The 16,246-nt window shown below is 51.3% G+C and overlaps 1 protein-coding gene across 13 annotated transcripts in view; it reads right to left on the bottom strand.

Moving 5' to 3' along the window:
• Nucleotides 1-16,246, bottom strand: part of NEDD4L (NEDD4 like E3 ubiquitin protein ligase) — a 365,448-nt gene that overhangs the window by 6,901 nt on the left and 342,301 nt on the right. For all 13 annotated transcript variants that reach the window (XM_043444297.1, XM_043444298.1, XM_043444296.1 and 10 more), the window contains 6 exons: nt 10,467-10,540; nt 8,297-8,357; nt 6,577-6,636; nt 5,231-5,338; nt 3,868-3,964; nt 2,899-2,971 (listed from right to left, as the gene is read on the bottom strand). In XM_043444297.1, the coding sequence (XP_043300232.1) occupies nt 2,899-2,971; nt 3,868-3,964; nt 5,231-5,338; nt 6,577-6,636; nt 8,297-8,357; nt 10,467-10,540 (473 nt within the window). The remainder of the gene's footprint in view (nt 1-2,898; nt 2,972-3,867; nt 3,965-5,230; nt 5,339-6,576; nt 6,637-8,296; nt 8,358-10,466; nt 10,541-16,246) is intronic.

The raw sequence follows: 16,246 nt of genomic DNA, 5'->3' as shown, positions 1-16,246 counted from the left end.
GGGATGTTGTCAGCTCTCGAGGTGTCAGTTCCTCCACTGCTAAGAAGAGGGGAGTCATCAGACCCGCCTCTCAGAACCGCTGTGACGGTGACGCCGGTTAACACACGCAGCGCTTGTCAGGGCGATGCCTGGAGCACAGTAAGTGCTCACTGTTACCATTACTTCTGATGTCACAGGTCTGGCTCTGGCCTGCCACCAACCAACTGCGTGACCTCCTTACCCTCAGGGGCCTCAGCCTTGTCGTGCGGAAGATGTGTGGGCTGAAGGAGATTATTTTTAGGTGGGTCTGTGTTGCTTAGTAAAGAGGAATTTTAAATATATGAGCAGTGACCTTTGATAGAACAAAGGAATGAAGCCGCTTCATGTTAGATACTCCACAATTATATGTGAAAGAACCAGCTCCGCTAAGCCCTCCCTCTCCTAGGAAATCAGGTTTTAATCTTGAAGCTTCATTGTGTATTTTATATTTTCATCAAACATGGAAGAGATTAAACACACATATGGCTAGATTTTATTTAGCCACAACTATACTCAAGGAGATCCAACCAGTCCATCCTAAAGGAGATAAGTCCTGGATGTTCATTGGAAGGACTGATGCTGAGGCTGAAACTCCAGTACTTTGGCCACCTCATGCAAAGAGTTGACTCATTGGAAAAGACCCTGATGCTGGGAGGGATTGGGGGCAGGAGGAGAAGGGGACGACAGAGGGTGAGATGGCTGGATGGCATCACCAACCCAATGGACATGGGTTTGAGTAAACTTGGTGATGAACAGGGAGGCCTGGCGTGCTGCAAATCATGGGGTTGCAAAGAATTGGACACAACTGAGCGACTGAACTGAATTGACTGATGGTCATCGCGGTGAAGTTTGTTCACAGCGAACCAAGAATGAAGCATGGTCGTTGTGTTTCTATGTTTCAGCAGAAGCTGGGGCTGGCTGGGAGGAGAGCCACAGCAGAGAAAAAAAGAGGAAGCCCCATGCGGCCAGCCAGGGGGCTCCAGCAGAGCTAGTGCTCTCCTCGGGGCCTGGGGAGAGTGGTCTGGGAAAAGGCCCCGGATGCTCTCCTCCTGGGACACTCCAAGAGCAGCGGGGCTTTGCTGCAAGCTGGCGGGGCTGCATTCCTCCTGAGGGTCGGCCTCGGTCCTTCCTGAAGATGAGCAGTGATTCTAAACCCCAGGTGTCCTTGCCAACCACCGGGTGGCTCTGCAATCCCACAGCCCCAGTCATAACAGACCAACTGGGTCAAAACCTCCGCAAGTGGGACCCTAGGACCAGCGTTTGTATTTAATGCTTTCTAGGGGGTTCCAACGTCCAGCCAAGGTCGAGAGACACCCGAGTCAGGGCCTTGTCTGGGTGGCCCTGTATTTTAGTGGTGGCCCAGCACACTGACTCAGATAGAAGAAGCGTTCAACGGCAAGATATCTGTCTGTGGGATGAGTGCTCAATTACTTGGTTTCTCCTTGAAGAGTCTGGAAAGAAAAGGAACCATGTTCCCATGGTGGCAGCGTAACTACAGCGGTCAGCGTGGAGATTCTAATTCAGGCAGACCTGACTCCAAGTCCTGAGATTTGGGAGCCTGTGAACTCCGAGACCACGAGCAAGCTTGCCAAGAACCCACAGGGACGCTGCTGTCAAGGTGCAGGGGCTGCCCCACACGAGATGGCCGCGCCCAGTGACGCTGCTGTGACTCCTCCTCGAGGCCGGGAGCTCGCTCCCCATCCCGACGGTCCTGGGGCTCAGCTCAGCGCTGGCAGCCTTTCAGATGAAGACTACTGAGCCCAGAAAACTACACTGGATTCTGAAACTGTTTGGAATAAAAGCTCCAAATGGCCAAAACATTCTCCCCGGAGAATAAAGGCAGACGGTCAGGGACACCGACTGCTCCGGCGATCGGCCAGCTGCAGCAAGAGTCAGCCTGCTCTCCTGGCGCTGACAGGCAGGGGCCACATCCATCCCACTTGGAGTTCTCGGAATGGTACAAACAGTGGGGAGAACGTGCTTTCCGGCAAGGCGACGGAATCAAAGAGAAGCAAAAAAGCCTTCCACAGCCCATTTCCCACACATGCACCTGATGAGACCTTCCTCCGAGCCGTGCCAGGCAGCCCAGGACGGCCCGGCGACTCTGGCAGCCCAGGCTTCTCGTGGGGAAGGAGGCCGGGGGGCTGACCATCCACAGGACCCCCTCCACCTGCGTCCTATGAGTAAGAAACCAAAGCCTCGGCAGGGGAAACCAACCCGGGGGACCCAGGAGCCGGATTGAAGGCTCCTGAGGTCCTCTCTGTGGGTCTCAGCAAAGTCCTCGGGGGTCCTGGAGACCCTCCTCCTCCCACCCCGTTCCTTGGAGGGCTTCTGAGTGCCACTGCACTGAGCCTCCCTGGGGCAGGGGTCCTTGGTCGGACCTGTGACCCCCCTCTGTCACAATCACATTACTAAATCCCAGAGACTCATGGGTTCTGGATGGCCATGGAAAGTCTTTTGAAGACCCTGTTTCTCCAAGGAATCTCATTCCTGGTTCTAAACCAACTTAAGGCTGGAATAAGAATGCATCTGCTCAGAGGCTGGCTGCTGTCACAGCCATGTAGGGAGATGATACAGTAAAATCTCTGCTTCCCAGAATATTTAAGGAAAGAGGGGGACTGGAGGAGGAACGCCCCATGGGAAGCAGGAAGGAGGGACTTAACCCTTCATTATCAAACATACCGGCCCTCTCAACTCATGGTTCAGCTTCATCAGCACCAGCGATGATGATACCTTCGCCTGCATAACTGACATTTCCCACTCTAAATGCTCGGTGGGCAGGGAGCACAGCATGCTTGCCTCTCGCCCCGTGTTATCCACAACTAAGCTTTGAAAAAACAAGCCTGTCTGTCGACAGCTGTGTGGTTTTCCGTCACTCACCACGTGTGAGCTCTGGGCAGTTTTTCAGGACTTCCCCATTGCTCTATTGTAAACAGCTGAGGACCATTGGAACCTAGAGAAAAGAAAAAGAGAACACAACGCTGAGTGCTCAAGGCAAGACGAAGGAGGGGCGGGCAAGGTGTGCCTGGGGTGAGCCCGGGGACCCCTTCTGCATCTGTGACATCACAGTGTATAAAACAGAGGCAGCCATGGTGCTGCACCACCCCAAACCTCAGACCCAGACTCGCGTCACCATCAGGACGGAACTGCGCCACGCTGAACAGAGCAGACGCAACATGGGACGGGTGGAAGCTGCAGCCTTTCAGCCCAGCCCTGCAAGCTTAAATTTAAAACTACTTCTGGGTGGGTGGGGTGGAAACCTGAAATATCGTGACTTTTAATATGCAGAGCAGAAAGTGATTTTTTTAATCTACAGGAAGCGCTAAAAGAATTCTGCCTTGTGGAGGGGTGCAGTACTTTTTAATGTTCAGCTTACAACCACATGGATGATTCTGCAAAATCTAGTTGTTTTGGAAGATGTACCAGAAAAAAGAAAGAGAAGACCAAACTTATGGTTCTCTGTACAAAAACAAAAAGTAAAAACAGTCCCCTGCTTTTATACAGAGGTAACTACACAAACAGAAGGAGAAGGGGGCCACAGAGGATGAGATGGTTGGATGGCATCACCGACTCAATGGACATGAGTTTGAGTAAACTCCAGGAGTCGGTGATGGACAGCGGGGCCTGGCGTGCTGCAGTCCACGGGGTCGCAGAGAGTCAGACACAACTGAGCACTTAAGAGCAGCTGAGGGGGACAGCATGTGGCCGCACCCTTCACGTGGCGGGTCTACTGCGTCCAGACAAAACCCCCGCGGCTGGAGGCCTGGGGGCAATCTTCTGGAGCACAGCGCATGCCTAGTACATAGCACGGGGTGAGGGGAGGACAAGACCCCCTGGTATCCTGCTCACCATAAAGCTCGGCAAATCCGTTCATAGGTACTCGGGACGTCCCCGTGACAAACTGCAGTAACCGGATGCGCTTCTCGGCGTCCATCAGCAGCACAGCCTGCGGACGGGGGCAGAGGTCACCATGTGCCACTGGACGCGCAACGCGGACCGGCAAACCGTCATCCCGCGTGCACTAGTCCTAGATGGTCTTACACCCGGATGGGGTAAGGCCGGGGTGCATTTTTTTTAATGGCCATGACACTGGCCTCTGTAATCTCAGAGACCGAGGGATCACAATGTCACTTTCTTCATGTGCCCACTGGTCAAAAATAAGTGGTTTTTTTTAAAAAAAAGGCAAACTCCTTGACGGCACTGAGCTCATGTTTCTGTTTGTGAGGCTTGCCGGTCCGCTCGAGTCAATCAGAAACACACACGATCCTGGGGTTGACGCTTTTCAAACTGTGTGTTTCCGACTGGCTTGAGAGGGGAACCTAGCTTATGAGGCAGGATTTCTGACTGTAGAGAAATTCTCTAAAGATAACATTTTAGAAAAAGAAAAACGGAAGCCAGGCTAGGCCTCTGAAATTACCGGTGTATCTTACTTATCTGAATTATTCTAAGAATCTAGTTGGCTTCACTGGTAAAGTCACTTGAACTGATATTAAAAAAAAAAAAAAATCCAAAATCAAAGCTGAGTGAGACGTGGACTAAGATTTTAGGATTTGATGATTCTGCTTTCTTCCTTTTCTCTATACTTCTCTGCCGCACTTGAAATCTTATTAGTAACAGATGTTTAGAAATTAAGACAATTCAAACAGATTTCTTATTTCTATAAGTAAATAACCAGTGCTCTTCCCCCGGAACTGTTCTTTCAAAGTCAGTTTATACTCTTTTTCAGACCTGCTGTCTCACTTCTCTCCTAAAATGAACAGGATACAAACACTGGCCTTTAGAGAGTGAATCAGATTTCATTTGCATCTCTGATTGAAAGATGTAAACATCAAAATGGCTGTTGTAATTCACAAAAAAAGTTGAGAAAATGGTTTTTTAAACCAAAATGGCATCTTGGAAAAGGCAGCCCCAAAGCATGTATTTGTCCTGAGAAGCCTTTCATTCTTATTCATGCTCTGGAGGACTCGTTCCAATTCTTGAATCCAGCTATCTGCTTTTTAGGGTCATCCTACTCAACAGTTTCCTCAAACAGAAGCACTGGAGTAGGTGACCGAGGAAGACAGCGTGGCTTACTCAGGACAAGTGAGGACAGGCGTCCCCCACGGTCACACAGAAGCAGCGGGAAGGGCTCCGTCGGGCTCAGCAGGCCTCTTCCCTCCCCAGCAGGCCACCGACCTTGGAAGGCAGCACCGGCCCCGGGCCCCAGACTTACCTTCCAGAACCACTGGATCACGGGGTGGTTCGGGCAGTAGCCATTCTTGTAAATAGAATGTTGTCGCCAGTCGTTCACATCCACATCGCCAAGGCCGCACATCAGCAACTGGAGGAGACAGACCAGAGGTGAACAGGGTGTATCGTGAAAGCCCAAGAAATGCACACGGAGAAAAGGCCTCCTCTCAACGCCAGCATCGCGTTACGTGCAAAGCCAGACGAGCCAGTGAACTGGAAGGACGGATGAAGGGGAACACGTGTGCCACACCCTGCCTGCCGCCTCGGGTCAGAGACAAGAGAGGTAACGAGGGGGCCAGATTCCAGGGCCTGGACGGACCACCGCGTCTGATACTGGAAATGAAAAGTCCAAACTGATCGCCCTCCTGGCCCCTCTGATCTCAGCTCAGTGCTCACGGATTTCCTTTGGCTCGGTTTACATATGCCCGTGACGCTGGCTGTCTGCTCTTCTGACAAGTTATCTGTCTCAATATTTCAAAATACCTCTCCACCCACAGCAGAATTTGTGCTTTATGACAGCAAGAACGTGTCTTCCCCAGACGGATCCACCAGCTCAGGGCATCACCTCACCTCCCGGTGAGCAGACTGGTCCTACATCTTTCTAGGATGTCATCTACCTGGACGTTTCCACTTGAAGGTAGAAGAACAGAAAGCCAGTCTCCAGGAGCCGCTTCACTGGACAAGCGGCCTGAGTCCTGTCAGCAGCCTCTGCACAGACGCAGCCTGCCTCGTCTTGCTTCCCTTGACACAACGGTGAAGAGGCCCCCTGCCCTGCAGACGCCGCGCTCTCGTCCACATCAACACCGAGAGGCTGGCCCAGGCCGGCACGGAGCCACCTCCTGCTCCCGCCTCGTTGCTTCTGCTGCGCTTCCTCACTCAACGTGACCCCTTCACCTTCACGGCAACCGCTGCTCTAGGAGCGCCCCCCCCCCCGACACTCCCGCTCACCTCTGGGCCAAGTCCCCCTCGGCTCTCACGGTGGGTGTGCAGAAAACCCGGGGAGCAGGGCGGTGCCCCCCTCACCTGGCTGCTGCCGCCCCAGCTCTACCGGAAGCAGCAGCAGCTTCCCCGCCAAGCCAGGCCCGGCGGTGAGCCGGCTCAGCGCGCAGGCCTGTCTGCCGCACCCCAGACCTGCCCTCTCCCAGGAAGGAGCGCACAGGCCACGGCCTCTGCTGTTCCCTGCTCCCCGGTCGGCACACAAGCCCCCGGGACACCTGTGGCAGAACTGACCTAAGCTTACTCTCCAGGACATTGTGGATGAGAGAATATTACAGTATCAGCAGTGAAGCAACGTAAATAAAATCTCCTTTATGTAAAATGTTTACAAACCTCCAGTTCATTTTCATCAAAGATTTTAATCAAATCAATAGGGAGCAGTTCTGTGAATCCCTGAAAGAAAAAAAAAAAAAAAATCACTCTCAATGCCTTTTTCTCTGAAAGAGACAAATTTTACAGGGCCAACCAGCTTTGTGTGGTTAGCTAGGAAAAAATACATTGTTCCCTGATAATTTATAGCTATCAGTGACAATATTCAGTAATTTTAGTTCCAATAAAAACAGCATAATCACAGTATAAAAGATTTAAAGAGTGGCAGACTCCAGAAGATTCAGGTACTTGAGTAATTCCTGAAACACTGAAAATATGAGTTGCTGCAAGTAGGCGGCAGATTCCAAAAGCCACTTATGACACACCGCCGGGAGTGAGGGTGCCCTCAGACACACAGGCCAGAGGCGTGTAAGCAGACCGTTCACAAACAAGGTGCCGAAGGCAGAGATGAGACGCCAGAGGCGGCCTGTGATCAGCAGGGAGGAGACAGGGAGCACAGAGCAACAGCCGGTTCCCAGCTTAGCTGGTCAGTTATCACCGACTGGTGGCTCAGACGGAAACAATCCGCCCGCAGTGCAGGAGAGGTGGGTTTGACCCCTGGGTCAGGAAGACCCCCTGGAGAAGGGAATGGCCACCCACTCCAGTGTTCTTGCCTAGAGCATCCCACGGACAGAGGAACCTGGTGGGTTACAGTCCATGGGGGGTTGCAGAGTCAGACACGACTCAGTGACTGGCACTTTCACTAACCACTACACTGACCCAGGATGGACGTTCCGCGTCACTGGCCCTTCATGTAGTCACTTTCTGCAAGTGAGATCACCTGGAGTGAGGCCACCTGGGTTTCGTGTGTAAATAAGGTGTGAAACCTGCTGTTCTCAAGTGTGTCCAATTCACACATTGCACCCAAAGTCCCGGAATTTTTCCGAGTGTCCTGCCTGGGCTGGTGCTTTATTCACCATGAGCAGGTAACTGGGTGAGGGGTGAACTTAAGAGCATCACTCAACGAGAACCCGGCATCGGTTCAATGAGAACGGAAGCCTGGAGTGGACACCTGGGGTTCGTTTTCTTTAACTACAGCCAGTTATTAGGACTTAAAAAGAAACTGCACTTTGGGTCACAGTGCGCCATTTTATAAAAAATGATGAACCCCTATTCTCTGACGGGCCTCTCTCCTCAGGGGCCTGGTGGCGGCATTGTCGTTAACTACCCGGGTCTGAGAAGTAACCGCTTCACGCTTTAATAGGGTGAGGAATTGTTCAGCCAGCCACGAAGAAAGAGCAGGGGATTAAAAAAAAAATGTTCGGCTGATGAAGGGGAAGGCACGGCTACTGGGGAGGGATGGTATGAATGGAAACTGCCCAGGTCCTCACATTTCTCAGAACCTGCGGTCACCACAGCAAAGCACTGAGATGCTTCCAGCCTTCCCTGGGTACCACTGAAAACTGCAGGGCGATGGGTCTAGCCTCTGGGGGGAGCCGGCCCTTCTGGATCAAGTCTGTAAAGATTTCCCTTTAAAAACAGTCACGGCGAATTAACAACTAAGAGCAGCAAAGCCAGAAAACCCTGAACCAACGCCAACAAACGGAGGGCGGCAGGGCCACACGGACACTCCTGTCCTGGGGCTGCAGGCAGTGGGAGGGGGTCCCCACACCTGCGCCCAGGTCGGGGGCGGTCCTCTGCCAACCTGAGGGCGCAGGCCCGGCTCCCAGTGAGCCTGACTCACCTCCAGGAAGGCGTTCATCTGCTTCTGGACCCTGTTCACGAACCTCCACTGGATGACTAGGCTGCGGGAAGAAACGGACAGCAGTTAACCACCTCCTGCTTTCACTCCTTCCTTCAACACTGCAGCAGCTTCTCGGGCAGGGGAGGAGCCGGGTCCAAAGCGGGCCAAGGAGAGAGGGGCCGCTGGGGCTGAGTCCTGGATGCTTTCGAGAACAGGGGCACACGTGGAGCCTCAAATCTCATTGGGGATTTAAAAAAAAAAAGACACTGGTTTCTTCCCCCTCCCCGCCACCAAGCCTCACTTTACCAAAGCTGCTTTATAAATGTGACTGTCCAGAAAAAAGGGAAAATGGGCCTTGAATACAAACACACCTGGGCATAATGAACATGTACACACAAACCCAAAGATGTATATACCCACACTTACATACAACCATGTACATATTTTTAAGGGGAATACCCAGCACGACATATGTGAGCATTTGATATTTCGTTCTAGAATCCAATGTGCTGGTTTCCAACGAAGACATACAATCTATCAGCATTTTACCACTAACATTATTACTTTAATGCCAACATTTGGAGGACTAGTGGTAATAAACTTCTGTGAGTCACAGAAATCCACTGAAACCATGTTCCCTGTGACAACGTTCAGTGTATAGCAGCATTTACTACCAGGCGAATCCGCTCTGGAGTCCACTTAAGGCATTCTGTCGTGAAATAGCACAGGGACCTTGTCACCAAGGGCTCTCACTTACGAGGGGGCGCCATGGCAACGGCACCCGGGGACCAGCCTGCCGCCCGCCCACTGCTCAGCATTTTGGGGCTCCCTGGCTGTGCTGCGATCACCAGCCCAACAGCCTCCTACTGCGCCGGGGGCAGGGAGGAGCTGGGAGTTCAATCCGACTTCTGGCGGTGAAGCCAGTGGAGACGCTGCCTGAGGCCCTGCCCCCAACCCCCAACCTGAAACCTCAAAGAAGTAACTGCAAAGAAAGATGCGGTACACGCATCACAAGGCCCAAACCCTCTGACTTCTGGCCCTAGTCGCCCTGGGGTGGAGGGCTGTTAAAAATCGATCCCAAGTCTGTGCTTTCCGAATGAAGACAACAGCGTCTGCTAGGACGCCGCCTGCTCGCTGAGGCTGCCCAAGTCCAGCACAAGTGCCAATTAACGTGGACAGGCAGGGACGGTCCTACCTTACTTTTAGTCTTTGACTGAGAGTAGCAAGTTTTCGAACTTGCAAGTGGAGAAGTCTGTCCTTCGTCAGGGTCTGTAGGGACTCGACACTCTCCAACTCCTCCTAACTAGAAAAGACAATAGGCTTTTCTTTGCAGATGCTAGGGAAGGATGCTGAGATCCTCGGCCAGTTCTCTCAGGCCCTGTGACCCATTATAATGAGAGAGGAGGCAACCTGGCTTGTTGAGGTGATGTTCTGAATGCAAACAGGGAGCTCAGGCCGTGGCTGTTAACTCACTAGATGAGCAGAAACTAAGACCCTGGGAGCCAACCACCGTCATGCTGACCTCCCCCTGTGCCCAAGGTTAGCGAGGCAGCCTGGCGATCCTTGGGGGATACCAGGACTGTGTGCGTGAAGCATATGTATACACCAGAGAGGAAAACGTAAGCTGCCCCACAGAGAAAGAACTTCTGCCCAGTACTGATGTCCTAGACTTCCAAAGGACTCAACAGTTTGTTCCACCGATGGAGGCTGAAGAGGCTGAGTAAAGAAAATCACACACATCAGGAACGGTGTTTCAGCATCTGCTCAATTCTCCCTATCCATTTTAAACTCCTTTCCTACACTTTCATTGTGGAAAAGAAGTCAGGAGAGAGATGCAATATCTTCTCTTTGGTTGTTGCTAATTTTACCCCAACTGGCCATGGACACTGTGTTCCATCGCCATGATTCTCAGTGTTAGACGGGATGCCCACTGGCTCCCAGAGTATCTGCCGCGTTACTCAACAAGGACCCTCGTCTCCTCCCATTGCTCCTCCGTCTGGCAGCTCCAAGGAGTCATGACACAAGCCACACTTTCCAGTCCATGAGCCCAAGCCAGAAAGGAACCTGGGCTGTTAGAAGGATGTCCACGACATGCACAAGGTGCTCTGGCAAGGGCCGTCCACCAAACGTGCTGCTCGATTTAATGAAGACAGGGCCGGATGGTACGTACTCTATGTACTCTCTCTTGTTCTCATTCGTCACCATTATTTCTGACCCGTTGGGCTTCAGATCCACTTGATATGTCTGTAATTACAAAGATAAAACAACGATCACCATCACAAAGCTATTTTGCGTATCACCACTGAGTAATAACGTCTCACTGTAAAAAGAACATAAGTAAAATTTATTCACAACTCTTTCCCAGAAGATGGGCTCTGTGTCCAAGGGGATATCGAATGAAGCCTTTAAATTGTTAAGATGTTACATGCTTAAAGATGTTATCATCGAAGGCAAATGATTTTATGGTTATTTATGAGTTTTAATTATCCTTCATACATTAGCAACAGTGGAGAACAACACTTTTTTTCATCGGCTGTTGACTTATCAAGAAATTTAATTATGTTTCACAGAAAAGACAGGGTACATCCATCAAGACTGCAGAGATCCAAATTTGTCGCTGAAAATTAGATTTTATAGCCATAAAAAAAAAAAAAGTGGAATTTCTTTCAAAGGGGCAAAACACAGGGACTTAAAAGAGATGCTGAGGAAGTCAAGCTGAGGAATGGATCCGCCTGCCCCTGGAGAACCCCTGCCTTTTCTGTGCATCAGACACCACCTCGGGCTTCCCCGGTGGCTCAGTGATTAAAGAATCTGCCTGCAGTTAGACACAGGTTTGATCCCTGGGTCGGGAAGACCCCTGGAGGAGGGCTTGGCAACCCACTCCAGTGTTCTTGCCTGGAGAATCCCATGGATGGAGGCGCCTGGTGGGCTACAGTCCATGGGGTCACAAAGGGTCGGACACGCCTGAAGGGACTTAGCAGGCACACAACACCACCTCCCGGCTCCCTGGCCCAGAACGTGCCTGCCTCGGTCAGGGCCACCCAGGAGCGTGAGGAGTAAAGACACTGAACCCAAGGCAGAGTCTTCTCCTCCTCTGCCAGCCCTGGCTTAACATCCGAGTGGACAAAGCATTAAGGAGCAGAAGGGAAGGAAGAGTCTACTGATCTAACAGGAAAGTGTTTACTCTCATGGAAATTCTGGGGAAATAAAGAGGAAAAAAATTACCACCCACAGCTCCCCTATTCACAGATAACCACATTTGTATTCTGCTGGGAGTCCTTGCTGTCTTTTCCCCACATGCGTCCGGCTATGTCCAGGAGGAAGCCAAGCCCGAGGGAGCGGGTTCTCCAGAGTAAACATCCAGGTCACATTCCTCACAAGGGATACAGATTCACACCTGAAGAGCCCTGCTCTGTCACAGGTCCACTTTCAGTGACCCCGCCCCAGCTCTAACACTCTGACCACCAGATGAAGAGCCCACTCACTGGAAAAGACCCTGAGGCTGGGAAAGACTGAAGCCAGCAGAAGGGGGCGGCAGAGGATGAGATGGTTAGACAGCATCACCGACTCCATGGACATGAGTTTGAGCAAACTTGGGACTGCCTGCTGCAGTCCATGGGTCACAGGGGTCACAAAGAATCAGAGACCCCTTAGCAACTGAACGGTACAATAGAGTACCCCACCCCGCCACACACACCCAGGATCAGACCGGACGTCTCTGGCCTGCCTACCAGAACCTCTTCCTCTCTAAGCATTTCCTCTGATGGTGTGCTTGACTGTTGTTCTTTTTCACGTGGAGGCAGCTTTTTCAATCTAAGCCTATGAATCCTTGGTCTTGGCCCTTCCCGTTTTCTTCTTCGTCCTTTTCTTCATTATCTGGGAAGGGACCCAGCTTCCCTCCCACATGACTGAACCCCACCTTCTACAACGTCAATACAATGATTTCCTGTCCCCAGTATGGACTTAACTGCTACTGTATTTTTATATTTCTTCAAATCCTTTCTTCCCACCAGGCTCCCTTCCACGGCTGTCTTCCAGCCTGTCCAGTCGCCCCCCTCTCCCCCCCGCAGCAGGGATCTGCTCTTGTCCTGTGTAGGTCCCAGCACTTCTTGAGGATATTGAATAGTTCCGCTTAGGAAGTGGGATGGCAACACGCATCAAGATTCTAAGGTGCAAGTCCCTTCTTATAGCTACTTCTCTTTTAGGATTTATACCAACGGTAAGATATTGGTACAAAATGTGTATTTCAGGATTACAGTCCTCGTACTGTTTATATGGTGAGATGCTGACATAGCCTAGATGCTGACCATTAGGCCATGGCGAAAAATGTTTGGTCTATGGGGCTTCCTTGGTGGCTCAGTGGTAAAGAATTTGCCTGCCAGCGCAGGAGACACGGGTTCGATCCTGATCTGGTGAGACCCCACATGTGGTGGAGCGACCAAGTCTGTAACTATTGAGCCTGAGCTCCGGAGCCCGCGCGCCCGGCGAGAGAGGCCACTGCGGTGAGCAGCCCCACACCAGACGAAGAGGCGCTCTCCGCTCACCACGCAGAGAAGAGCTCCCGCAGAGCAACACAAGCCCTGCGCAGCCATGAATAGATAAACAGAAGTTATTAAAAAAAGATGTTTGGTCTATGGAATGAAACCCGGCGTAAACTATGGTATTTACTGACATGGACAGCCATCTAGGATTTATTAAGGTAAAACTGTGCACACTCTACAATTCCACTCCTGTAATTAATAAATAAAAATAAAAAAAACCTTGTGTATGTTTACCGAGAATAATTCTGCAAGACACAAACCAAAATTTAATGGTGATTTTTCTCTAAGTGGTAGGAACGAAGGGTGATTTTAATATGTGTTTACTGTACTGACTTTATTACAAAGGTCAATATTTTATTATTATATTTTGTAATCAGATATATAATATTAGTTTTGAGAGTTGAAAAAAAAAAAAAGCAGACTGTACTATCTGTGCTAGGGAAGGAACTGCTGGCCAGGGCAACTCTGGGTCACATGGCTGATCCAGGAGGCAGTGATGGGGGTTCGGGGGCTCAGGCCCTTCTCTGGAGAAGAGTAAGTCCTCCCAGAGCCTCAGCTGCACCCCATCCTGGCCTCACACACCCCTGTGGGCAGGAATAGCTGTTATTCAAACTCCATTAAAAACTCACATCCTTTGAGTCAGTGATGCTATCCAACCATCATCTACTGCCCCTTCTCCTTTTGCCCTCAATCTGTCCTTGCACCAGGGTCGTTAAAAATTCCACTTTTTAAAAACAGCTGTTGTCTTGTGTCTGAACTCCTTCCTGAAGGACCCAACGCCGACAAACTAACACAGTGCCTGGCGCACGGGAGGGGGTCAACAAGTGCTTTTGGAAGAAAACTGTTCTTCTTGAAGTCTCCTGGCCCAATTACCAACTCCTCTCTCGCCTTTGTGAAGCAAGACTGCGAAGACCAGCAGACCCTCTGTGATGCAACTCTCACAGAACTGGACCCCACTTCTTTGCTAAGTAACAACTTGAGACTCACACAGGTCTCCCCGATCTTCTGGCAAACGCTTTAGGACAAAGGTCTGAGAAGTCTGCGGAGACACTGGGTCAAATCGGGCGTGCTGGACCTGGTCAGAGGAAGGTCTGGCTGCTTCTCCTTCTGCTCCTGGGTGCTGCTGTCCCCGTCCTCCCCAGCCTCCCCCGGCAATCAGCGCCTCTCCCACCCTCACGCTCCCCGCAGCTGCCCCCTGCCACTTTCCCTGACCTGTCTTGGAGGAGCTGCCTCCTCCCTGGGTTTGTGGTCTGGCCTCTCCCCTCTCCCCACCTGGATCCACTGTCTGTCTTTCCCCTACTTGCTCTCCCCCACCCAGTGCTTCTCAGCCTTTCTCCCCGTCAGCACCCCCCGAGGAGCCTTTTTAGATGCCCCCCCCCCCCACCAACTGCCCCTTTCCTCTCATGCAATCTTACCAAAGACGCCTATGGGACCAGTGGTTTGTTCTGTGGCTGCGTGGAGGACCACAAGCCATTGTGATGGCTGAGACCTCTTGTCCTCTAAGAACAGGTTTTTACCCTCAAAGGGGCACTGTCACCCCAGCTGAAAACGTGTGCCTTCACGCAGCTCAGCCAGGCCCCAAAGAGTTTTCCTGCGTGGCTGCTGCCCAGTCTCTGCCCCGCCCTGCTGCCCGGCTTCTCACAGGTCCACGTGGCGCGTGCCTCTCAACCAAATCAGGTGCTGCTTTGCTGACCCTGCAGTCAAGAGTTCCTGCTTGTCCCAGCTCTGAAAGCATGTCTCCTCCCGGTGGGGCACGTGTGTGTGGGGTGTACATGAATGTATGGTTTACATCTCTGGTTGGTGTATGACCATTGTTCAAATATTGAAATTTGCTCACTTCAAACATTTTTAATAGGCTCCCCCCCGCACCCTGCAGCTCCAGATTCTCACCAACCAGAAAGAAAACAAATCAGAAAAACATGGCAACAGCTGCAGTTCTATTACACGAAGTGGCAGCCACCACCAACCTTCACAGGCTGATATTTCTTAATTACAGAAGGAGAAAAAGCTTAGAGCACTGAGGGAGGCTGACTGCATGCACATCTCGCTTCCGTGGGAACTGCACTCTGCTGAAGGAATGACTTTACTTTTTGGCACAAGGAGGTGTGGGCTCCTTTTGGGTTAGAAAAACTGCAACGCACTGCAGAGCCCAAGAAACCATGAACGAGACGAAAAGTCAACCCTCAACATGGAAGAAAATAACTGCAAATGAAGCAGCTGACACAGGATTCATCTCCAAAATACATAAGCAGCTCAGTATCAGAAAAACAAAACGGCAGCTTTGCAAAGGGCTGGAGAGGGCGACGCTTGCACAAGCCTCTTGCTGATGTCCACGTTCTGGGCTCGACAACTCTGTTCTGAGCACCGGCCTTGCAGCGGGCACTGTGAGGTGGTGAGCAACAGGAAGCTCCAGGACAGCCACCACCAGACTGAGCCTGACGGACGAGACAGCTGCTAAACACGCAACCATACAAATCAGTGGCAAGTCGCTTACTGTACCGGCCACAGGGAGACATGAGACTCTCTCTGAAGGTCGGGGGTCTGGGGTCAGAGCCGGCTGAATGAACCGAGACTGGGAGTGTGCTCCCCACTGAAGGAATGGAATGTGCAAAAGTCCTGAGGCAAGAAGGAGCTTGGTGTGTGCAAGAAGTCTCATGGGACCAGACCCAGAAAGCATGAGAGGCAGCAGTGATGCAAAATGCAGCTGAGACAAATACGCTGGGCCCAGCCACGCAGGACTTCATGGGGCACATAAAGGATTAGGTCTTTGTCTTGAAAGTGACAGAATGGGAAATTTCTGTGCTTTCAGCAGAGGAATGACATGATCATCTCACATTCTGCTAAGACCACTCTGCCACTGTAGGAGGTCAGTTCAGTTCAGTTCAGTCGCTCAGTCATGTCAGACTCTTTGCAACCCCATGAACCGCAGCATGCCAGGCCTCCCTGTCCATCACCAACTCCCGGAGTCCACCCAAACCCATGTCCATCGAGTTGGTGATGCCATCCAACCATCTCATCCTCTGTCGTCCCCTTCTCCTCCTGCCCTCAATCTTTCCCAGCATCAGGGTCTTTTCAAATGAGTCAGCTCTTCATATCAGGTGGCCGAAGTATTGGAGTTTCAGCTTCAACATCAGTCCCTCCAATGAACACCCAGGACTGATCTCCTTTAGGATGGACTGGTTGGATCTCCTTGCACTCCAAGGGACTCTCAAGAGTCTTCTTCAACACCTCAGTTCAAAAGCATCAATTCTTTGGCACTCAGCTTTCTTCACAGTCCAACTCTCACATCATACATGACTACTGGAAAAACCATAGTCTTGACTAGACGGACCTTTGTTGGCAAAGTGATGTCTCTGTTTTTTAATATGCTATCTAGGTTGGTCATAACTTTCCTTCCAAGGTGGATATA

This window comes from Cervus canadensis, chromosome 23 (assembly GCF_019320065.1).
Source record: "Cervus canadensis isolate Bull #8, Minnesota chromosome 23, ASM1932006v1, whole genome shotgun sequence".
NCBI classification, from domain to species: Eukaryota; Metazoa; Chordata; class Mammalia; order Artiodactyla; family Cervidae; genus Cervus; species Cervus canadensis.
The sequence above is the reverse complement of the archived record's forward strand: the minus strand, read 5'-3'. Positions and strand labels throughout refer to the sequence as shown.